We start from the raw sequence: 25,971 nt of genomic DNA on the forward strand, positions 1-25,971 counted from the left end.
AAAAAAGAGTGTGTGTCCATAAGATGGCGCCTTAAGACCATGAAGACTGGCACCACTCACTTGTCTGCTACCTGCCTGGACCCTTTGTGTGTTTGAGTTTTAGAGATTAGAAGTGAAGTGTTTTATATTGGCTTTTAAAGGAGCCTAGCATCTCGCACGTGGGTAAATTCCTTGGTCCAGTTGTTTTAGCTCGTCATGGAACTTTCAGAATGCTTGCTAAAATAAGCCAGTGTTGACAGGCTATAATTCCAACTCCAGAGGGAGTGACCAAGTCCACAGCAGAACAGAACAGCAAATGCTCTTCTGGGCATTTGTATTATGAATCCTTCTGCTGAAATATAATAATCATTACTAGTACCAGAAATTAAGTGCCCCATGAAGTGTAGCAAAGGGAAAAATCTAAGGGGAAAATCTAAGGGAAAAAATTTACAACAAAAGGAGTTATCAGAAAGCTGAAATACACTTGTTTACTCCAGTCTTTACTGTTCTCTCTTGTCTGAAATCCTGAGATGCATGTCTGAAGTCCTGAGATGGTATTCATTTTGCCACTCAATTATTTTCTGCTGTTTAACCTATCACCTGTATGCATTTTCTCTCCACTGAAAATATAGACTCCTACAGAAAACCAAACGCCACATGTTCTCACTTATAAGTGGGAGCTGGACAATGAGAACACATGGACACATGGAGGTGAACAACACATACTGGGGCCTGTGGGGGGTGTGGCGGGAGGAGGGAGAGCATCAGGAAGAACAACTAATGGATACTGGGCTTAATACCTGGGTGATGGGTTGATCTGTGCAGCAAACCACTATGGCACATGTTTACCTATGTCACAAACCTGCACACCCTGCACATGTACCTCAGAATTTAAAAGTTGATATTTTTTAAAAAAAGAAAATGTAGACTCCTGTAGGAAGGAGTTGGGTGCTATCTACTTTGTGCAGTTCCTGCTACTAAATAGCAACTAACCTGTATTGAGTGATTACTATGTGCTAGGTATCTTAATAAGCACTATATCTGAATTGTTTCATTTAATCTTCACAGTAACCCTAAGGATCTAGGTCCTGTTATTTTGTCTCCATTTTACAGATAAGAAAACTTAGTTACTCCTAAGGTCACATTTTTAGTAAGTGGTAGAATCAATATTTAACCAAAGTTGTAACGCTAAAACTTGGATTCTTAACCGCTAGAGACCACCTCAGTACTTCCTCTTAATAGCAATAGCTATCATTCATTAAGTGTTTATGGCGTGCTACAAAGATGCTCTTCTATGTGCTTCTTAATACAGTAGCTCATAGCAACCCATGAAATAGAAACTATTTTAACCTACATTTTATTGAAAAACTAAGGCTCAGAGAGGTTAAGTAACTTGCTACAAGCCACACAGCTAATAAGTCAGTAACACTTCAGAGGTTGTTTGGTCTCCATGTATTTAACTTTGACCAAGAATACTTAGCATAATGTCATGTGCACAATCATCATTTAATAAATTATTATTGAATTGAGTTACTTTTTTTTTTTTTTTCAAACTTCTGAACTGAAGAGAACACATACACTATGGAAGTTATCTACCTAAATCAGAACTATTTTCTATTTGGAATTAACTCTGTTTGTACACTTGAGTTTAATATTCTCTCTCCTACGAGATGTAGAATGTCATCAGTTTTTTGTGTGCTCACAGATTTTGAGCTCTGCTGCTTAGATTTTTCTTTTTTTTTTCCTTTTTGAGGAATTATTTTGCCTGGTGTTACACTTAAGAGGGGGAAGTAAGTGGGAACATGAACTGGTACCATCACATGGGGGCTGTGGTCAGAGGTAGCCCATGACAGAATTATGAAGTAAGGAACAACTTGTCTGTGACCACCCCCCACCCCCCATCCCCACCTTCCCAGCAGACTATCTTCTTGGTGCCCTGGCTTTCCTTCTCTTAGTGGTCTCTGAATAGCCAGTAAACTATGCAGGGGGATTTACATTTGAACAAGAGCCTAGAGACCTAAATCTACAGGTTGATTCACCAAGTTTAGAATTTCTATACATGGGAGATGGTCCAGGGGAGGAGGGACATCAATTTGCAACTTGATCCCTCAACTGGTAGTTGACGCTTGTGATTCCCCAACAGGTCTACGATTCTAAATGGCCAGTAATAGGGTATACTAGCCCCCTGAGTATGAAATATTTCCTCAACCTCTGTATGAAATATTGAAAGGATGTCCCTTCATCATTTGCTTGGCCTCTCAGCTCTTTACACAGGCTGATAGGAACTATTTAGTGAATGACATTCAGTGTCAAAAATAATAGCTATGTGTTCTGGTCTTGGTTCCAAGTTTAAACGTCTCTTTGATAGAAGTTGACTATTTAAGCAACAGATTTTCATGTGTTTTTTACTCCATTTTGGAAATACTTGCATTTAAGGAAATTAGTATTCTCTTTACATTAGACAGCAAGTGACTTTTATTGTGTGGAGGAGAATTTTGCATTACACTTTCTTTTCTCCAACCCAGTCAAGTTTTATATCTTATACTCTCAACAAGGGACACTGGTTTCTCGCTCCCTGTCTCTTTTTTAAAAGTTTTTACTGAGTTATAATACATGATCAAAATTACACAAATCGTAACCTATAGCTCAATGATTTTTCACAAATGATTTTTCACCTATGTAACCAGCACCACAGAAGCCCCCTTATAATCCCCTTCAGTTGCTATCCTCCCAAAGAGCAGCTACTCTCCTGGCTTCTAATCCCATAGATTGATTTTGTTGCTACTTTAAAACTTTATATAAATGGAATTATACAGAACGTACTTTTTTTTTTTTTTTTTTTTTTTTGAGACAGAGTCTTGCTCTGTCACCTAGGCTGGAGTGCAGTGCAGTGGCGCAATCTCAGCTCACTGCAACCTCTGCCTCCTGGGTTCAAGTGATTCTCCTGTCTTAGTGTGTGGAGTAGCTGGGATTACAGGCACACGCCATCACGCCCAGCTTTTTTTTTTTTTTTTTTTTGTATTTTTTAGTAGAGATGGGGTTTCTCCATGTTAGCCAGGCTCCTGACTCTTCAACTCCTGGCCTCATGTGATCCACCCTCCCCAGCCTCCCAAAGTGTTGGGATTACAGGCGTGAGCCACTGTTCCTGGCCCAGAATATACTTTTTTGTGTGTTTGCCGTTTTTTTCACTCAACATTATGTTTATGAGACTCACCAACGTTGTTTCTTATAGCTATAGATGGTACGTTCTCACTACATTCATTCCATTGTGTGAATATACCATACTTTATCCATTCTCCCATTGATGGACATTTGGATAGTTTCCCATTTGGTTTTATGAATGGAGTTTTTATGAATGTTCACATACTTGTCTCTTGGTACACATGTGCATACATTTGTGTGGGGCATTTATATAGGCATATATGGGTCATAAGGTTACATATGATTGTCTCTAGTAGATAATAACAGTTTTCCTAGATGGTTGTGCCAGTTTACACTACTAAGCAGAAATGTGAGTTCTAGATGCTTCATATCCTCACAACACTTGTTGTTTTCAGGTAAGTGTGTGTATTGTTATCTTGTGGATTTAATTTGCATTTTTCTCATGACCAGTGATGTTGAACACTTTTTCAGATGTTTATTCGCAGCTTGCTTATCCTCTTATGAAGTGCCTGTTCAAGTCTTTTGCCAGTTTTTTTTTAAATTGGGTTTTCTGTCTTTGCCTTATTAGTAGGGTAAGAAAAAATATATATGCAAGTCCTTTGTCAGAAATTACAAATATGTTCTCACACTCTATGCATTGCCTGTTTATTTCCCTATAAGGTGTCATTTGATCAACAAACGTTTTTAATTTTAATATAGATGACTTTATTAAAAAATTCCCTTTATGGTTAATATGGGAGGTTTTTTGGTCTTGTTTAAGAAATATTTCCCTTCTTCAAGGTCATTAAGATATTCTGTGTTTTCATCTAAAAGCTTGCTATAGTTATGTATTTATTAATTTATTTTATCTTACACATTTAAATCTGCAATATATCAGGAACTGATTTTGTGAATAGTGTGAGGTAGGGGGTCAAGATTCTTGTTTTTCATATGCATATGTAATTGACCCAGCACCATTTATTAAAAAAGGCCAACCTTTTTTCACTGTACCTGATCATCTTTTAATGGGATAAAATGAAAGCTTGTTAGAAATGACTAAGTGATAGAAAATGGGTTTTTAAACATTTAGAACTCATTAGTTTATTTATTTATTTTTATTTTCAAGGTCCAAGAGGCTAAATGTCAGAATCCAGAATTTGAGAGAAATGTGGAGGTCAGTAAATTCAACATTAGCTATTTGGGTTTAGACTTAGAGCAGTTGGGGGTGGAGCATAGCCTAAATATGAGCTGCTTTGAGAAAAACAAATTACTTTGTTCCGTGAGTTATTGCCAATTTTTTCGAAAAGTCAAAGATAATTTGAATTGCAATCCAAGTCTTAATCATAGACAGAATTTGGCAGATAATTATATTATGATTCACTAACAGTAAAAAAGAATAAACTGGTAATATTCCTTGTGTATTTTTATTTTATGCCTAAGAATACATCTTGTTTCATGGTCCCTGGTGTTCTTCCTGATACTTTGAACACAGTCAGAATAAGAGTCAAAACAAATAAGTTATGCTATGAGGATGACAAACTCTGGAGTAATTGGAGCCAAGAAATGAGTATAGGTAAGAGAACAGAATTTTTATTAAAATTTAAAACATTGCTGTATAAAAACTAAGCTGAAGCAGGGAATAGACTGGGGAAAGGGACTGTCATGCTCTCTTGATGTCAGGAAAAGAGTACTTACAATTGAAATTTATTTTCTTTTTAATCACTTTCAAACCACCCAGGGTTAATTGACAGTATACAGTTATTTAGAAAACCATAATCCAAATGGTTTTATGTTCTTTTCTATCTCATTTCCATTTTTATTAACAAACTGAACAAAAATATAGAAAGCAGGCACAGGCTGCACACAGTGACTCACGCCTGTGATCCCAGCACTTTGAGAGGCTGAGGCAGGAGGATCGCTTGAGCCCAGGAGTTGAAGACCAGCCTGAGCAACATGGTGAAACTCCATCTCTACAAAAAATACAAAAATTAACCAGATATGGTGGTGCACGCTTGTGATCTCGGCTACCCAAGAGGCTGAGATGGGAAGATCTCTTGAACCTGGGAGGCAGAGGTTACAGTGAGCTGAGATTGTGCCACTGCCCTCTAGCCTGGGTGACAGAGTGAGACCGTCTCAAGGAAAAAAAAAAAAAAAAAAAGGCAGGCATAATCAAATCTGCACATTGTACAATACTAGAGACTGTCCTACATGCTGGTTGGCAGAAACAAGAGTGGAGCCATTTAATAGAGAGAAACCTGTACCTAAGTTTGAAAAAAATCATTTATTAATTGAAAGGCTGAGCAAGCTAGGCTCAAGTACAGGACTGGAAAGACCTGTGCTTTATGGATGTGTGTGTGGTGGGGTGGGATACAGGGCTTTATAAGTGCAATGTGACTCAACATTGTAACCTTAAATGTGTCAAAAAGGCATATACAATCTTAGGAGTGATAAGTGCAGCACCCAGAAAGGAATGCTGCAGATTGGGGCACAGAGCTATGGCCACATCAGAATTGTGCAGTATTCCATTCTGAGCACCACATTAAAGGAGTTGCCTTGGCAGACCAGAATCTATCCTTGAAAGGATAATCAGGATGTTGAAGAATCTCAAAACTTGGCAAGGAACAATTGGTAAAGTAACTTTGAGGAGTCATGATTGCTGATTTCTAATATTTGAGGTATTGTCAGGTACAAGAAGGAATAGGCTTTACTTTTTGTGTCTCCAAGGGGCAACACAGAGCCAACTTAAGAACTTTTTAAACAGCTGTATATGAGTCGAATAGGTTGTCGAGGTAGCCAATTCCCTATTAATTGAGAAGCTCAACAAGTTATGTGCCGGGCATGGTTGTATTCGTTTATTTATTGTACAACAAATTACTCCAAAGTTTAATGGCTTAAACCAACATACATTTACCATCTCACAGTTTCGGTGAGTCAGGAGTCTAGCCACAGCTTAGCTGGAGGTCTCATGAGGTTGCTGTCAAGCTGCAATGAGAACTGAAATCTGTCTGAAGGCTTGACTGGGGACAGAGCATCCATTTCCAAGTTCACTCGTATAGTTGTTGGAAAGCCTCAGTACCTCACTGGTTGCTGGATGGAGGCTGTTGCAGGTTGAATTGTATCTCCCAAAAAGATATGTTCGTAGGTTCCAACCCCTGGTACCTGTGAATGTAACCTTATTTGGAAATAGGATTTTTGCAGATACAATCAAGTGAGGATGAAGTCATGCTGGATTAAAGTGGACACTTAATCTAATGACTAGTATCCTTATAAAAAGAGAAGCCACACAGAGACACACAGACACACAGGGAAGAAAGCCATGTGAAGATGGAGGCAGAGATTGCAGAGATGCAGCTACAACCAAGGAACACCAAGGATTCCCAGGAGCTACCAGAAGCTAGGAAGAGGCAAGGAGGGATTCTTCTCTAGAGCCCTCAGAGGGAGCAGAGCCCTGCTGACACCTTCATTTTGGACTTCTAGCCTCCAAAACTGTGAGATAATACATTTCTATTCTTGTAAGCCATTCAGTTTGTGGTAATTTGCTTCCCTTAGTTCCTTGCCACTTGGACCTCCCCATAGGGCTACTTCCTGACATGGAAACTGGCTTTCCCAAGTGAGTAGTCCAAGCAAGAAACAGTGTGAGAGAACACCCAATATGGGAACCATGGTCTTTTATAACCTAACCTTAGAAATGACATCCCATTACTGCTGCTGTTCTGTTTTTTTAGAAGTGAGTCAATTAGTCTAGCCCATGCTCAAGGAGAGGGGATTACACCAGGGAATGAATATCAGGAGGCAGGAATCATGTGGAGAAATGTTAGTGACTACCTAAAACAATGGTGCCAGGCCTTGATGATGCTTTCTAGATGTTCATGACCTAGTGGGAAAAATGAATTTGTATATAGACAAATGACAGTCTATATGTTAGATGTAGCAAGGCAGGCTTTGGAATTGGACAGTGGAACTGGAATTTGAGGCCTGATGCCATTATTTACTTCTGGATGACTTACTAAACCTCTCTGAGCCTCATCTTTCTCATCTGCTTAAATGGGAGATAATGTTATCATTATAGCATATATATGAGATAAGCATGCAAAACCACCTAGTATGGTATCAGACATATAGTAGGTGCTTATTTAAGAATAATAGTAGTTGTTAGGATTATTTTAGGTATTTTAGTAGTGGTAAGTAACCAGTAAAATATGTAGTCACTGTTAATGAGATTACATATTTAATATAGCATCTTTGTTAATAGTGTTTAAAACTAGTTAAGATCTTCTGATTTACCTGAGCGGGCGGGGAAACCCACCCCATGAGCATCCCCTGGGCTCGCCCAGTGCACAGGGGGAGGCCTCCCGTGGCTGGGCCCCTCTCAGTCAGCCCATGTGGCCGCCATGACCTGGAGCACCACAGCTGGGGGCGCCCACCAGCTCAACACCACCACATTCACGTGGCAGCACCTCCCCGCCTGGCAACCGCTGCTGTTGGCCAGCATTAGGCTGCAGCTCTTCTTCTACGTGGGCCTGGCCTTCATCAGCCTGGACCTCTATTACTCCTCCACCAGCATCAAGGAGCTGGAGTACAGCTACACCGGCGACCAGGACACCAGCAACTGCTTGGTGTGTGCTGTGGCTGGCCGGGGCTGCGCGCCACCGTCCACCTGCTCATGCGCCTGGTACTTCTCACTGCCTGAGCTCTTCCAGGGCCCCGTGTACCCCTACTACGTGCTGACCAACTTCTACCAAAGCAACCGGTGGTATGGAGTGTCCGCGACAATGCGCAGCTGAGCGGGCTGCCCAGCACACTGCACTGTCCGGTCAACGAGTGCACCCACTGCGCCGCCTGCCCATCGCACACCCTGCAACATCATCACCAACAGCCTCTTCAACAACTTGCTGTGGCACCAGTGCCAGCCCGGCGGGCCCTACGTGGAGGTGCCACGCTACCGCACTGCACCTGCATCGCCCAGTAGACCAACTACCCCATCAAGTTCTGCAACCCACCACTGGTCAATGGCAGCCTGGCACTGGCCTTCCATGGCACAGCACCGCCGCCCAACTGGCGCTGGCTGGTCTACGACAAGCTCTGCCCCATCCCCAACAACACCGGCTTCATCAACCAGAACTTCGTGGTGTGGATGCGCATGGCAGCGCTGCCCACATTCCGCAAGCTGTACGCGCACATCCCCCAGGGCAACTACTCAGCTGGGCTGCCGCAGTGTGTCTACTGTGTCAGCATCACCTACAACTACCTGGTGCATGCATTTGGTGGCCACAAGCTCCGCATCTTCAGCAGCATCTTGTGGATGGGTGGCAGGAACCGCTTCCTGTGCATCGCCTACCTGGTGGTCAGCTCCCTCTGCATCCTTACTGGCTTTGTCATGCTGGTCATGTACATTCGCTACCAGGACCTACCAGAAAGATGATGACAATGAGGAGGAGGGGTGATTCCAGCTTTCCAACGACCCTTCCTGCTTCTTACCAAAACTCTGCAAGCTTTTTTCAGTCTCTCCCCTTTGCCCCTCATCCTATTCCAACCTCTCCTCACTTTTCCTCCCTTTGTGAATGAGGGGGCCAGAGAAGGGAATTACCCACTTACTCTTGGGGGCTGCTAAACTCTGTTGCCTGGTGGCGGAGGGTTGACTGCAGAGTGAAACATCCTTGCAAAGTCTCCCCACCTCCTTCATGATACTGAGATGCCATGTTAGGTTCTCCAAGTCCAAGAGTGGAAGGGATCCCTATAGAGACTCATTTTCAACCCCTGCCAGGGGAAGAGATTGAGAGACCTAGCAACATGAAATAACTCAATCAAGATCAGGCAGCTGGCAAGTGGTTGCTGACGCTAAGGCTAGAGCTTTTGCCACCACAGTACAGTGGTTTTCTTTTCTTTGTGGGGAGGGTGGGTTGGGATGGAGAGTGAGACCCACAAATTATCTGCTGAGGCATGGAGGGGTGTGGGAGAACATATTTGTTAAATATGCAGATAGATGAGGAGGCACCAACACCAGAGATTCTGACACAGTAATGCTGGGGTGAGACGCTTGAAACTGTTTTAACAAACTCCTCTGGAGATTCCCGTATTCTCTCAAATTTGGAAATCACTACCCTGAACCAGGTTGGGCCTGAAGCAGTCACCTGAGTCCAGTTTTTCGGATAGTAATTTGTTCCCAGGGACAGTGACACCATAATGTTGCAGGTTTGGTCTGGCACTCTGCCTTAAATATAGTACGCTCTAATGACTTGTGGAATGAATTTTTAAAAAATCACTATCTCTGGGCTGGGCGCCATGGCTCATGCCTGTAATCCCATCACTTTGGGAGGCTGAGGCGGGTGGATCACTTGAGGTCAGGAGTTCAAGACCACTCTGGCCAACATGGTGAAACCCTGTCTCTACTGAAATATAAAAATAAGCTGGGCATGGTGGCAGACGCCTGTAGTTCTAGCTCCTGGGAGGCTGAGGCAGGAGAATCGCTTGAACCCGGGAGGCGGAGGTTGCAGTGAGTAGAGATCGCGCCACCGCACTCCAGCCTGGGTGACAGAGTGAGACTCCGTCTCAAAAAAATTAAATTAAAAAAAATCACTGTCTCTGGAAAACTAGTTGGTGTACAGATTTGTAGGACAGGGTTTGTGTCGATTTATTTGATATTTTAGTATAAAAGCAAACAGGCAAACTTTACCAGATACTGTGTAGAAACTTGAAAATGTGAGGCCAGTTTGTATAGTTCAGAGGGAATGCTTTAACTGTAGAATCAGATAGCTGGAAGGGATCTTTGAGGGAAGGTAATCTCCCTAGTCACATCTATGTCCCTTGGCTCAGTCTTCTTTGTCATTTAATTTGTGTGTGTGGGTGTGCGCGCGCGCACACGTGCGCACTTACAAAGGGCTTCATTCATACCTTTTCTCTTAGATCTGGAAAATTTTTTTTTATGTTTTCCAACGAGATACATTTATAGTAATCATATTTGAATCAATGCTAAGGTATATATAGTCTTATATGTAAACTAGAATCTTAACATTATTTGAATCTTGGAGATAATGTTAAAAGTCTTAGCTAAAATCATTCCATTGATTTTATCGATTGACTAACATCAATCAGTATGTTTAAAGTTGTTCTAAGAAGCAATATTTTTATTTAAAAAAACCTTTCTTTCATGGCAAAATAGCTTAAAAGAACTTTAAAAAAAACCCTATGTGATATGTTACCAGCTTATTTGCTAAAAGCAAACAGTTATTTGGTATTTGTCAGACAGAATTCTTCAGTGCCTGCTGTCTATTATAGCTATTTTCCAGTTACCACTCATTCGTTTATACTCCTTCCTTTAAAGCAGCGCAAGATCTTGAAGTTTTTTTTTTTTTTTTATCAGTTAAGAAATATTGGATTGTATTGGATAGTTGACATAGTTTAGTCTGTTCTAGTTCTTTGAAAGTTACTGAACAATGGACAATGTGCATGTCACTGACATCTGTCTCAGATCTTCTGGGACAACCATGATTTAAGAGATTCTATCCCATTATTACAGATACCAAAAAAATACTTGGGTAATTCCAATGTGTTGGCTTTCCAACTCCTGAACACTACACAATTTTATTATCAGTTTTTGTATGGTGATTTTAGGCTATTAAAACATTATTGTATGTACATAGAGAAATTTTTATTATGAATGTTTGAGCTCACTAGCCCAGCCCTCCTCTATTTTCAATAAGAGAGTTTACTACATTTTTTACTATGTAGTTGAAAACAATATGTATTTTGTCATTTTTAGAATGGTCAGTCTATTTCTATAAAATTTTAAATGCGGCTGGGCGCAGTGGCTCATGCCTGTAATCCCAGCAATTTGTGAAGCCGAGGCGGACAGAACACTTGAGGTCAAGAGTTTGAGACCAGCCTGGCCCAAATAGGGAAACCCCGTCTCTACTAAAAATACAAAAATTAACTCAGTGTGGTAGTGTGTGCCTATAGTCCCAGCTACTCGGGAGACTGAGGCAGGAGAATCGCTTGAAACATGGATGCGGAGGTTGCAGTGAGCCAAGATCGTGCTATTGCACTCCAGCCTGGGTGACAGAGTGAGAGACTGTGTCTCAAAAAAAAAAAAAAAAAAAAACAGCCAACCAACAAACAAACAAACAAGTTTAAATGAGACCATCAAATTTAAGGGATTCTGATTCAGATTAAATTAATGAATATGGTTCCAGGCCCTAGTCTCTGAGTTTTTGAAAGAGAATAAAGCTTATGTTTGTCTTTTAAAAAATATCCTGATTTCAGGTAATCTTTTAGGTATTTGCTCACCTAGGGAAGTTCAGGCACCAGAGGAGGACTTTTTTTTTTTTTTTTTTTAACTATGAATTTAACAGAAGATAAGGTAATTGAAGAGCTTGGGAAAATAGGTTGGGGGAGGGAGCAGAAATATTTGTGATCTTACTAGCTAACAGAATTGATGCTTGGTTTATTACTAAAAGGGTTTTATTTCTCAAGTCTTTCTGTTTGCTTTTCATTCTCCAGGTAAGAAGCGCAATTCCACACTCTACATAACCATGTTACTCATTGTTCCAGTCATCGTCGCAGGTGCAATCATAGTACTTCTGCTTTACCTAAAAAGGTAAGGTAGCTGCCCAGGCAGGTTTTGCAGTTTCTGATAGCCTGTTTGCTGTGGTTATTACTCTTAGTGCTTGTGTTTTATGTCTGCCCAGTGTATTAGAAGCATGTTGCCTGTAAGTGGCTTTTGGGAGTATGACATGACAAGGAAGTATTACTGCGCCCACTTTCTTTTCTTTTCTTTCTTTCTTTCTTCTTTTTTTTTTTTTTTTTCCTGAGACAGAGTCTCTGTTGCCCAGGCTGGAGCGCAGTGGTGTGATCTCAGCTCACTGCAGCCTCCACCTCCTGGGTTCAAGCAATTCTCCTGCCTCAGCCTCCCGAGTAGCTGGGATTACAGGTGCCCACCACCACGCCCGGCTAATTTTTTGTATTTTTAATAGACAGGGTTTCACCATGTTGGCCAGGCTGGTCTCAAACTCCTGACCTCAAGTGATCCACCCTCCTCAGCCTCCCAAAGTGCTGGGATTATAGGCATGAGCCACTGCACCCGGCCGCTATGCCCACTTTCTAATGAAAAACATGTTGGATTAGTTTTCCAGGGCTCCCTGCTCAAGCACTGCTCCCTTTGCATGTGTTTAGGATTGTTGAATAGGTCCTATGTTCACCTAATACTCTTTCAAATGCCTAATCTATCAAGTTAGTCAGTAGTTCTTAGAATGAAGTTTTAGAAATGGAGACCTTTACTAATAAAATGACTTGTCTGGTATTAATGCAAAGCAGGCTACTACTTAATATTGTGGGAAAGAGAACTTCATTAAGTTGTCATGAATGTATGGTATCCATTCCTTGAGAATGTTTTATTTTCTCTATCTCATTATAGGACTGTTATTTGCTCTTGTAGTAAATAAATAACTAAGGTTGAAATAAGGTTATTAAGCTGGATCCAGAACCAATATTTTATCATTATTTCAACATTTATTCAACATATATATATATTCTCTCTCTATATATATTTTTTGAGTGCCTATTTGTGAACCAGGCACTGTTGTAAGTGCTAAAGTTACAGCAGTGAACAGGACAAAGTCCCCATCTACATTCTAGAGGGAAAGATACACACATGCACATACACACACACACACAAAATAAATAATAAATACTATGATTTCACATAGAAGTATAATTCACAGTAGTGGGGTATGGCTAGGAGGTGATAGGAGGTGCATTTTATGTAGGATGTCACTGAGAAAGTGACATTTGAGGAGAGACTCCCAGTAATGTAAAGGAGTGAGTCATTCAGATATTCGAGGAAAGAGCACTCCAGGCCGTGGGAACAGCAAATGCAAAGTCCCCAAGGCTGAAATGTGCTTGGTTTGTTTGGCTGGAGTGGAGAGTGCAGGGTGGAGAGTGGCAGCGAGTGAGGACAGAGGTTGGCCAACCAGATCACGCAGGCCGTGGCAAGGAACTGAGATTTTATTCTAAGCATGATAAGGAGCATCGGAGAGTTTTGAGCAGAGTAGGCACATGGTCTGAGTTATTGTCATAAAAGATCATTGTAGTTGCTAAGTGAAGAACTGACTTGGGCAAAAGTGGAAGCAGATGGAGTAGTTCGGAGGCATTGCAGTGTTTTGGCAGAAAGATGAGGATAACCTATACTAGGGGGTTAGCAATGGAGATAGCAAGAAGTGGTCAGAAATAGTATATATTTTGAGAGTAGAATTGATAAGACTTGCTGATAGTTGCCTGTCTGTGGAGGTATGAGGGTAATTGAGGATTCAGAGATACCTCTTAGATTTTTGGCTTGAGCAACTGAGTGAATGCTGGTGCCATTTACTGAGACAGAGAAGACTGTTGAGGAAAGCTGGGTTTGAGGGAAAGATAAGGACTTCAGTTTTGCATATGTTAAGTTTGAGATGCTTATTAGATATCCAAATAAAGATGTTAAATAAGCGATTTTGTGCATGAATCTGGAGTTGAAGGGAGAGGGCTGGGCTGAAGATCTAATTTTGGGAATCCTCAGCATGTGAATGGATTTAAAGCCTAAAGACCAAAAGGAGTGCTCATAAAGTGAATGAGATAGACAAGAAGACAAAAGACTGAATCCTGGGGCACATCCATGGACACTCACTGGGAGATGGAGGCAAGCTATAAGATTGAAAAATGGAGAGAAGTAGGAAGAAAAAAGAAACAGAGGAATGTATCCTGTTCTCAGAGGATTATTCTTTTCAAAATTATACAGAGCAAGCGCCCATCTGGTCTGTTAAAAGTAGAGCAGCATTATTATTTAGATGATAGGGTATAAGTAATTCACTTATTCTGATGGTCCCTGTGCTCCACCTACGGGCAAGAGTAGAACTTAATGCCTGTAGAACATTGATTTTTGTGTACCCTATTTTAGAAATTTCTTCACAACTGCCTTGTCAATAAAGATGACTTGTGTACCATGTCTTTTGTCCATGCCTTCTTTTAATATGGTGGTATTTATGTGGGGCACTCCTGTGGACTGGAAGGTTTGAATCAAATGTCTCTGTTTTCTTAAAGGCTCAAGATTATTATATTCCCTCCAATTCCTGATCCTGGCAAGATTTTTAAAGAAATGTTTGGAGACCAGAATGATGATACTCTGGTAAGAACAGATTTCATGGGGCTTGAAATTGGTTTTTTTTTTTTTTTTGGAAGCTATGGGATTTTTTTTTTTAAATGTGGTAAAGTATCCATAACATAAAATTTATTATTTTAAGCATTTTTAAGTATACAGTTCAGGCTGGGTATGGCAGCTCACGCCTGTAATCCCAACACTTTGGGAGGCTGAGGCAGGAGGATCACTTAGTCCAGCAGTTTGAGACCAGCCTGGACAGCATGCCACTGCAGCCAGCTAATTTTTATATTTTTTTGCGAGATCGAATTTCCACAAAATATATAAAAATTAGCCGGGTGCAGCGGCATGCACCTGTGGTCCCAGCTACTCAGGAGATTGAGGTGGGAGGATCCCTTGAGCCCAGGAGTTCAAGGTTGCAGTGAGCCATGATCATGCCACTGCATTCCAGCCTGGGTGACAGAGCGAGACTCTCTAAAAAATAAAATATATATATATGTGTGTGTGTGTGTGTATATGTGTATATATATGTGTATATATGTGTGTATATATATGTGTATATATGTATATGTGTGTATATATGTATATATGTGTGTATATATGTACATATATGTATATGTATTATACATATATACATATATACATATACATATATACATATATATATACAGTTTAGTGTCATTAAATACATTTATAAGTTGTGCAACCATCACCACTATCTCTTTCCAGAAATTTTTCATCATCCCAAATAGAAACTGTGGCTGTTAAACAATAATTCCCCATCCCCTTATTCCTCCCACCCCTGGTAGCCTCTATTCTACTTCTTGTCTCTATGAATTAAATATTCTGGATACCTTCTATATGTGAAATCATGCAATATTTGTCCTTTTGTGTCTGGCTTATTTCATTTACCATAATGTTTTAAAGGTTAATTCATGTTGTAGCACGTATCAGAACTTCTATTTGAAATTGGTTATTCTAAAGTACAATTTATTTTTAAAAATTTGAAGAAGAGCTGATTTAAAATATAGTATCTGAGGCCAAGCATACCAGTTAAGAAGTCTTCAGAATACTTTGCTCATCTTATATAACTGGGCTCCATTCTCTCTCTGGTTAGGGGACATATTTTATCAAAACATGCAGGAGGAAGGGCCTCCTTTATGAAGCTAGCCTAATGAGCAGGCCTTCTGACTCTTGGATAATTTAAAAAACTTGATGTGGGGAAATATAAACATAGGGCAAGCAATTGAAATGCATTGTGTTCATGTTGTTTCTTGAAAGGCTAGACTCCAAAGATATAGAAATGGAGCAGCCCTACCCCAACTGTTATAGTTGGTTTCCTGCAGATTCTCATGCTAGAATTTGTGGCCAGAAAACCTAAGACATTATGGGAACAAAAGGGTTTGAGGCTTCTAACTTTAGTTGGATTTATCATCCACCCTACTGAAATAATAAAGACACTAAATGAAATAAATATTATCATTGTGTATATCTTAAAGGAATAATAACAAGCATAGGGCAGTTAATTTAGGGAAGTAGTACTGCATAGTAGATAATAGCCTGATTTCTGGAGTCAGATTGTCTGGATTCATATCCCTGCTATGTCATTTACCATCTTTTTGACCTTGGATAATTTTCTTAGCTTCTCTGTGACTCAATTTTTTCATTAGTAAAATGGAGGTAACAATAGCACCTGCCTCATAGTGTTGTTATATGGATTAACTTAATACCCAACAGTTAATTGAATGGAAACTGCTTAGCCTACCTGGTATATTGTAAGTGCTTAATAAGTGTTAGTGATTAGTATTACTATTGATAATAATTTATTTTTATCTTTAATTCCCAAATCATTATTGTAATAATGGGTGATTCTCAATGGTAGTGATGATATTTGGTTAGGGAAGGAAGGCAGAGAGGCAGATATGCTATCAGAAGAGGATTCATTTGGATCACTTTTTAACCAGGTCATCTTCACAGACAGTAGATAACTCTGCCAGACCCTGGGAGTTGGGGCATGTAGACCCAGAAGTTAGGTACCTGATGAGGAAATTGTATGCCGTATCTGGAGCGAGTATGATAGCTATGGTTCTCCAACTTTAGTTGAGTCACAATCAACTGGAGTGCTTATAAGAAATACAGATTTCTGGACCCTACTTCCAATTCCCTGACCTGACCTGATTTGGCAGGTCAAGGACGAGTTCTAGGACTCTACATATTTAACAGGAGCCCACAGATGATCCCTGTCCTGCTAAGAGAGTCTGTGGACCACACTTTGAAAATCAGTGATAAAGATATTTACCCCTGTCTCTTACTTCATTTCACCAGCTGTGATAGATGCTGGAGGTTGGGAATTGTACAAGTACTCTAACAACTTTAACCAGCTATTGAAAGTCTACTATGTGTCAGACAATGTATTAAGTGCTTTGCCTATATTACCTTATTGAATCTTCATAACCACCCTATGGAGAAGATGCTGTTGGTATTATTTTACAGATGAGGAAATGGAGCCCCAATGAGGTTAAGCAACTCAGCTGCAGTCACACAGCTAGTTGGTGGTAAGGTAGAATTTGACCCAGGGCTGTCTTATGCTAGACTTCTCTTGGTCTTTCTACTAGGCTGCATTGCCTCTTGTAAGATAGAATGCTTGTCCTGAAGAACCTCGCCATCTTCTAAGACGTCTGTATGACAGAAGTAGAGGGTTGGGATAGGGGATTTCTGAGAAAAAGATTTAGGGTTGTATTATGAATAGCTTTAAATGGGAAGATATTGGCATGTCTTGTATATATTAATGGCACTTTTCATGCACTGCTGGTAGGCCTGTAAAATGATAGATATCCTTTCTGGAGGGCAAACTGGTAAAATGTAACAGGAATCTTTGAGCCTGTGATTATACTTTTAGGAACCAATTTTGAGGAAATAATCCAACAATGGCACAAGAGTGGTCAATGCGGCATTTGCTTTTAACATGAAAAATTAGAAACCAATGAAACATAACAATCGAGAATTAGTTTAAAAAATATGTTAGGTTTTCAAAGCATTTAATGTTATAACAAAATACTCAAAATACAGGAGTAAGAAACTTACCATAAACATGTAGTATATTACAATCACAATTTTTATTAAAAATGCATTAATATATACATAGAACGAGGGAAAGGAAATGGGTCAGAATGAATGATCATTTCTAGGCAAAGGGATTGTGGGTAACTGATATTATTCTCTCTCTACCTTTCTAAAATTTCCAGATTGCCTATAGTGAGCATGTACTACTTTTATAATAAAAGAAACCCTGTACAAGTCATTAAGGGAAAAAGAAAATACTGTAGTCATCCAGGTCTGAGAGATAATAGGAACTTGAACTTAGGTGGTAGCAGAGGAGATTGACGTAAGAGACATTATTAAAGGAAATCAACTCATTATGACTTGGTGAGTCTGTGTGGGTGATGAGAGGTAGGGAGAGTAAAAAATAATTTCAAGTTTTCAAGTCTGAGTAATAGAGTGAATGATGGTAACATTGACAGCAAAATCAGATCAATTATCTTTCTCAGAGATGGGAAAATTGCTTTTTTCAATTTGCTGTCTAGAGGATAATATGTTGTTTTTGTCCCGATGAGTCAGATAATTCTGTAATTTGGTGACGCAAATATACTGACAATATGGACCATTAAAAGCACAAGGTATTTTTGTTTTGTCCATTGCAGACCATTAAACAAAATCAGTTCTTTAAAACTAAAAGTATAATAAAAATTCCAGAGATCGGGAAGGGTAAGAGAACAAATTTTTATGTCTGCTTTTAACCAAATGAAAAAAATCTGCCTTCTTCACATGGCATCAATTCTCACAAACTGAACTGCATATGCTGCGTACTCTTTTACTTCTAGCATCATTGAATTATTGAATGAACATAGCCCTAGAGGTCATCTAATGAGGTGGATGTTGACATGTTTAATTATTTCCCTTTAATTATAAATGTTCAAAACTCGAGATTCTCACTCATCTCCCTCTCTTTAGAGATGGGGACATTAGGAGCCACAGAGAAGTTTCTCAAGGACTGTCACTGTGTTAAGCCAATCTTGTATTGCTATAAAGACATACCTGAAACTGGGTAATTTATAAACAAAAGAGGTTTAATTAGCTCATGGTTCTGCAGGCTTCACAGGAACTGTGGTGCCAGCATCTGCTTCTGGTGAGTATCTCAGGAAGCTTACAGTCATGGTGGAAAGTGAAGGGGGAGCAGGCATCTTACGTGGTGAGAATGGGAACAAGAGGGGGTAGGAGGTGCCATACACTTTTAAACAGCTCTCATGAGAACTCACTGTTGTGATGACAGCATTAAGCCATGAGGGATCCGCCCCTATGACCCAAACACTTCCCACCAGGCCACACTTCCAACATTGGGGGTTACAATTCAGTATGAAATTTGGCAGGGACATATATCCAAACTCTGTCAGTCACATAGAGAGGCAACTGCAAAACCTGGACTAGAATCCATATAGCCCAAAGTTACCAACTTCCAATCCAAATAAATAATCCTTGTCCTTTTTTAAACACTCTCTTCTTCCACACCGCACCATTAATAGTTGTTCTTATAAAAACTTATTTAGTTATGGCCATAAATAAGTTAAATCTTCAGTATAGTTTTCCTTAAAGTTACTCGTGTTTTGATGATGTTTTGTTCATTACTGTAGTAATGTTTTGGCCAACAGCATTTCTTTCTGTTGCTTTGCTATTTGCCTTTTCCTTGTGACTAATTGGGCTTCTGGCCATATTGAGGGGAGGTAAGGGGAGTTGCAGAGGGAATTGCTTCTCCTCTCTATCTGCATTTCTTTTATCCATAAAAAAAAATCTGTTCTCCCCCTGCTTCTTGGAAACCAATTCTTATTTTCAGCATTGTGCCATTTTCATATTCTTGATCAGAAAGGAGCTTTTTAAACATGGGGATAAGATCCAAATACTGCTGATTGTTATTTTATACTTCAGTATGTATCTTTTTTTTTTTTTTTTCCATTTTGAGATGGAGTCTCACTCTATCACTCAGGCTGGAGTGCGGTGGCACGATCTCGGCTCACTGCAAACTTCGCCTCCCAGGTTCAAGTGATTCTCCTGCCTCAGCCTCCCGAGTAGCTGGGACTACAGGTGGTGCCACCATGCCTGGCTAATTTTTGTAATTTTAGTAGAAATGGGGTTTTGCCATGTTGGCCAGGCTGGTCTCGAACTCCTGACCTCAGGTGATCCGCCCTCCTTGGCCTCCCAAAGTGCTGGGATTACAGGCATGAGCCACCGCGCCCAGCCTCAGTATTTACCTTTAAAAGCTAAGAATGCTTTCCTACGTAGCCAAAATAGCATTACTGTACTTTAAAAATTATTAATTCCTTAATTTCGTCTAATACTCAGTCCATATTCAAGTATTTCCAACTGCCCAAATTGTCAGGAGACAGATATTATCCAGTCATCTCACCACTGACCACTAAGACAGTGGTTGAGATTGACCACTATATTTAAGGTGATATAACAGCATGTCCCCTCCTGCCATCTGCACTTATTGCCCCCATTGCTTCAACACAGATAATCTGTGTAGTGTTATGCTAGCACCTTGTCAAGTCTTCAGCTAATGCCTTTTACATCAGTTGATATCCTTGCTTGAATCAGTAATTTCCTTAGGGGTTGGGTTGAATATTACAATTTTTCTCTCTCTATCATTTCTACATTTACTTTTCTTTTTTTTTTTCTTTTGAAACAGGATCTTGCTCTGTCACCGAGGGTGGAGGGCAGTGATGCAACCTCTGCTCACTGTAGCCTCAACCTCCTGAGCTCAAGCAGTTTTCCTCCCTCAGCCTCTTGAATAGCTGGGACTATAGTCACGTGCCACCACACTCAGCTAATTTTTAAATTTCTTTTGTAGGGACAAGGTCTCACTGTGTTGCCCAGGCTGGTCTCGAATTTCTAGGCTCAAGCGATCCTCCTGCCTTAGCCTCCCAAAGTGCTGGGACTACAGGCATGAGTCACCGTGCCTGGCCCATTTCTACACTTATTAGCTGACAGGTATCTTATAAAGCGCTGCTTTCAGTCATCAACTGAGCTCTTTAGTTGTTCTGAAATTGAGTTCCTACTAAAAAGGCAAGATGCATGTTTAATCATTTCCCTTTATCCATTTTAAGGTGAGGAGTTGGATTAATAGACACCTCATAGTACCAAGTTGTTCCTCTCCATACCACCACATTCAACTTGGTTTTTTTTTGTTGTTGTTGTTGTTTGAGACAGGGTCTCACTATGTTGCCCGGGCTGGAGTACAGTGGTGCGAACATGGTTCACTGCAGCCTCAACCTCCTGGGCTGAGGTGATCTTCTGACCTCAGCCTCCCAAGTAGCTGGGAATACAGGTGTGCACCACCACGCCCAGCTAATTTTTTTTTTTTTTTTTGGGGTAGAGATGGGGTTTTGCCATGTTGCCCAGGCTAGTCTCAAACTCCTGGGCTCAAATGATCTGCCTGCCTTGGCCTCCCAAAGTGCTGGGATTACAGGCATGAGCTACCATACCGAGCCTCAACTTGTTCTTTTTCAAGTTGCAATGATTTTAAGGTGTGGAGATCTACAATTCATTTTGTATAACTTTCTGTTTTGAATGTTAATCTGAAGAGGGACGGGGGCATGAAATAGGTAGACTTGTATACCAAAGGCCAGTGTTTTTGCATGGGGCTAAAGTACGTGAAGCTCACTTCACTTCTATAGACAATCCACTCTGGAAAATATCTTAACCAAATCTTGAAAGTAATCTTAAATTGAAAATTGATATTTCATTGTACTACCAAATTTATGCCTTTAAATTATAAAAACCTATATAACATGCCGTTTTTCTAGGCTCAGATAATTACCAACTAAAAGCCAGTTGTGTAAGCCCCCTAATCACTGATTTTCTTCATCTATGATGTTTTTCATCTTTGGCCATTACTCTGTTGTTGATTACTTTGTTTTTAAAATTGGCAGTAAGGATTGAATTTTGGGCTGGTAATTGTGTGGATTTGTTTATTTTTTTCTACAAGTAGTTTTAAAATTAAACAGGCGTATAATTAACAGAATTGAATAATAGGAAAGAGCCATTGCATTTATTTCTTTTACCTTACATGGACATATTCATAGAAGCAGTACTCAGGAAAAGACCACTGTGTTGATAAAGGGTGGAAGTGAGAGTAATTCAAATTTTGGGGATGAAAAAAGGCAATCAGAAAGATTAATGTATTCTGAGAAGCTCTTTCTGTTGTAGTGTTCACCTCATTAAAACAAATTGCTTTTCTCTTGTCCAGCACAGCCAAGTGTTGGGTCTAATGACCAGAAACAAAAGTGTAATTTTCAGGGTGCATTTTTAATAGTTATAGTTTTTGTGAAAAATCCATATTATACACACACACACACACACACACATACACTTCGCTGCTATACAGTCATGCATTTTTTTAATTAAAACTTTTTTTTTTTTCTGATCACTTGGGAGGCTGAGGCAAGCGGATCACCTGAGGTCAGGAGTTCGAGACCAACCTGGCCAACATGGTGAAACCCCGTCTACTAAAAATACAAAATTAGCCGGGCATGGTGATGCATGCCTGTAATCCCAGCTACTTGGGAGGCTGAGGCAGGAGAATCACTTGAGCCCGGGAGGCGGAGGTTGCAATGAGCCGAGATTGAGCCACTGCACTCCAGCCTGGGCAACAAGAATGAGACTCTGTCTCAAAAAAAAAAAAAAATATATATATATATATATATATATATATGTATTCTTTTAAAAGCAGTATACATTTAGTATAGACAAATTAGAACTACAGATAGTCAAGAGAGAAAGACAAAATCACTCTTAATCCTGTCACTCAGATATAACTATCTTTAATGGTATGTGAACAACATAGGGAAACTGAAATACCTTTAGTGATAAATGGAGTAATAGCAACCACAATAATAATAGTTCATACTTATGGAACCTTCACTATGTGTCTTAATAACACTGTCATATTGAATTGTATTTGAATGTAACAAATGAGAAAGGAATTTCTGAACTTTTTATATATTATAAAATAATTTGTAATGATGATTAAAAAGATATTTTTCCATATGCTCTCCCCATTTGCTCCCCATTTTTAAAGATGTTGAACATCTCCATTGTGTCCTTACATAGAGCCCTCATTTAGTCTTACTTCAGTGTGTGGAGATACACTTGATGCTCACTACCATTTTTTCGTGTCAGCATTGCTCCAGTCATTTGGGTTGTTTGAAGCTCGAAAGTTTTCTCAGGAAGGATTCATGGGACCGGCATTTCCTGAATTATTTACAAATTGATGGAATTCGCTGCATTTATCATTGAAAGTCATTTTGGCAAGCTATAAAATCCATGGCTCATAGGTCCTGCCTTGCGTTATCTTAAATGTGTCATCCATTTTCTTCTGGCATAATATGTTTTTGTCAGAGTCAGCACACAATATAATTTTCCTCCTGTATTAAAACACTTGGCCTTTTTGGCTGGTTGTCAAAGGATTTTTTTCTTCAAAGTCCAATAATTTTACCAGAATATGTGTTGGTGTTGTGATTTTTTGCGGTATATGGTGTGCTTTCTCAGTATGTAATTTTAGATCTATTTTTTTTTAATTTTAGTAAAAGTTTCTTCACTTACAGATTTTAGTTATTCTGTTCCCATGTTTTCTTTGACCTTTCACATCTTCTTTTTTGTTTTGGCACAGGGTCTTGCTCTGTTGCCTGGGCTGGAGTATGGTGGCACCGTGATAGCTCATTGCAGCCTCCAACTTCTGGGCTCAAGTGATCCTCCCAACTCAGCCTCCTGAATAGCTGGGACAGGCGTGTGCCACCATGCCTGGCTAATTTTTAAATTTTTTTAGAGACGTGGTCTTGCCGTGTTGCCCAGTCTGGTCTTGAACTACTGGCTTCAAGTTATTCCCCCACCTGGAACTTCCAGAGTTCAGGAATTATAGGTGTGAGCCACTGCACCCAGCCCTTCCAGCCCTTTCACATCCTCTTCAATAATTTTCATCCACCTTCATTTCATTTTTGTTAAAAAATCCTACTTTTTAATCTATTTAAGATCTTATCTGATGATATGTTGTGTTTATTTGCCCTGTGTTTCTTCTAGCTTAGTCTTCAATTTTGAAATGATTATTTTCTTTTACTTTTATTTTATTTTTTGAGATGGAGTCTCACTCCATCGCCCAGGCTGGAGTGCAGTGGTGCAGTCTTGGCTCACTGCAAACTCCACCTCCCAGGTTCAAGTGATTCTCCTGCCTCAGCCTCCCTAGTAGCTGGGATTACAGGCACATGCCACCACGCCTGGCTAATTTTGTATTTTTATTAGAGATGGGGTTTCACCATGTTGGCCAGGCTGGTTTCGAACCCCTGACCTCAAGTGATCCACCCACCTTGACCTCCCAAAGTGCTGGGATTACAAGCATGAGCCACTGCGCCTGGCCTTCTTTTACTTTTAATTCTTCTGTGAGTTTTGTCATCCAATTTCTGAGTTGTTTATATTGACTTTTAATATATTCTTCTACATTGTTTACTTTTTTCATATCATGTAACTTTTTAAATATACTTCAGCTAGTTTTGAAATATTAGGTTATAGTTTTCATCTATTTTGTGGATATATCATTCTGTTATGTTTTAATTCTGTAAGAGAGTTATTCTGTGACTCATTTTTATTCTTTAATTTTTAACAATTTTTATTTTAAAAATAATTGTCACTTTGGGAGGCTGAGGCAGACAGATCACAAGGTCAGGAGTTCAAGACCAGCTTGGCCAACATAGCAAAACCCCGTCTCTACTAAAAATACAAAAAAATTAGCCAGGCTTGGTGGCAGGCGCCTGTAATCCCAGCTACTTGGGAGGCTGAGGCAAGGAGAATCGCTTGAACCTGGAGGCAGAAGTTGCAGTGAGCCAAGATCACGCCACTGCACTCCAGCCCGGGCAACAGTGTGAGACTCCATCTCAAAAAAAAAAAAATTTATTTTTTTTGTAGAGGTGGGGTTTCACCATATTGCCCAGGCTGGTCTCAAACTCCTGGGCTCAAGCAATCCTCCTGCCTTGGCCTCCCAAAGTGCTGGGATTATAGGCATGAACAACCACGCCTAGCTTCTGTTGTTCATTTTTGTATGAAATCAGTTTCCTGAACTTTTAGAAGGAGGCTTGATTTAGACAAGTTGTTTTTTTCCCCTAATTTTATGGCTATAGAGCTCCATCCTCTAGTGAATTACATTCTGAAATCTCCTGGCCCTTTCTGTCTGCCTTTTCTGCTTTGATCTAGGCTTTCTTTTTTGTCTCTCTTGTCCCTGTCCTGGCCAATTTGTGATCCAGTCTCACCAGTTTCTCCTCAGAGTGCAGCTTTGCCCTGGAAGGGATTAAGGATTAGTTTTGAGTTTCTGGAGGCCCAGGCTGCTTTCAGTCTAGACCATGGACTCTTGCACTCAATCACTGTTCGAAGATGCAAACCCTTCCCTTTATCAGTTGTTCATAAATTTACTTGCTGAAGTTGAGTTATTTTACAGTTCTCAGATCTATAGGATGCCATGTTGAGTCCATTTATATACTCTTCCACAGCTGATACCATTTTGATCCTGTAACTATCTCTAATTTTTCCACATTCACTCTTACTTTGAGGTTCATGGGGGAAACGTTTTCATCTTATTTTGTTGTAGATTTCATCTTGTGTTGGTAGATTTTGGATTTACTTTCCTATCGGGGGAACCAGCCCCCAATATTTCAACGTAGGTTCTTTTCTATTTTCCCTAAGTGTCAGCCGGTCTGGTAGATAAAGGGAAAGAGTACAAAAGAGAGAAATTTTAAAGCTGGATGTCCGGGGGAGACATCACATATCGGCAGGTTCTGTGATGCCTCCTGAGCCTTAAAACCAGCAAATTTTTATTAGCAATTTTCAAAGGGGAGGGAGTGTACAAATAGGGTGTGGGTCACAGATATCACATGCTTCAAGGGCAACAAAAGATCACAAGGCAAATGGGCAGGACAAGGTCACAAGGCCAGGGCAAAACTAGAATTACTAATGAGGTTCCTGGTCCCGCTGTGCACGCATTGTCATTGATAAACATCAGGAAACAGGGTTTGAGAGCAGACAACCATTCTGACTAAAATTTACTAGGCAGGAATTTCCTAATCCTAATAAGCCTGGGGGCGCTGCAGGAGACTAGGGCGTGTGTCATCCCTATCTATGACTGCATAAGGCAGACACTCCTAGAGCAGCCGTTTTAGAGGCCTCCTCCTGGGAATGCATTCTTTTCCCAGGGCTGTTAATTGTTAATATTCCTTACTGGGAAAATAATTCAGCGATATTTCTCTTACCCGTTTTTGGCAATAAGAGAAGTATGACTCTGTCCTGACCGGCTCCCAGGCAGTCAGACCTAATGGTTATCTCCCTTGTTCCCTGAACATTGCTGTCATCCTGTTCTTTTTTCAAGGTCCCCAGATTTCATATTGTTCAAACACACATGCTTTATGAACAATTTGTGTAGTTAACGCAATCATCACAGGGGCCTGAGGCAACATACATCTGCAGCTTATGAAGATGAAGGGATTAAGAGATTAAAGTAAAGACAGGCATAGGAAATTATAAGAGTATTGATTGGGGAAGTGATAAATGTCTATGAAATCTTCACAATCTATGTTCAGAGATTGCAGTAAAGACAGGCGTAAGAAATTATAACAGTATTAATTTGGAGAACTAACAAA

The 25,971-nt window shown here is 40.1% G+C and overlaps 1 protein-coding gene and 1 pseudogene across 2 annotated transcripts in view; both read left to right on the forward strand.

Annotated features, from left to right (window-relative positions):
• The window catches only part of IL13RA1 (interleukin 13 receptor subunit alpha 1), a 79,141-nt gene that overhangs the window by 37,912 nt on the left and 15,258 nt on the right, over positions 1-25,971 (forward strand). For both annotated transcript variants that reach the window (XM_054471908.2, XM_054471907.2), the window contains exons 7-10: positions 4,247-4,294; positions 4,561-4,693; positions 11,617-11,713; positions 14,188-14,272. In XM_054471908.2, the coding sequence (XP_054327883.1) occupies positions 4,247-4,294; positions 4,561-4,693; positions 11,617-11,713; positions 14,188-14,272 (363 nt within the window). The remainder of the gene's footprint in view (positions 1-4,246; positions 4,295-4,560; positions 4,694-11,616; positions 11,714-14,187; positions 14,273-25,971) is intronic.
• Positions 7,396-8,627, forward strand: LOC129025407 (cell cycle control protein 50B-like; annotated as a pseudogene).

This window comes from Pongo pygmaeus, chromosome X, assembly GCF_028885625.2.
Source record: "Pongo pygmaeus isolate AG05252 chromosome X, NHGRI_mPonPyg2-v2.0_pri, whole genome shotgun sequence".
NCBI lineage: Eukaryota > Metazoa > Chordata > Mammalia > Primates > Hominidae > Pongo > Pongo pygmaeus.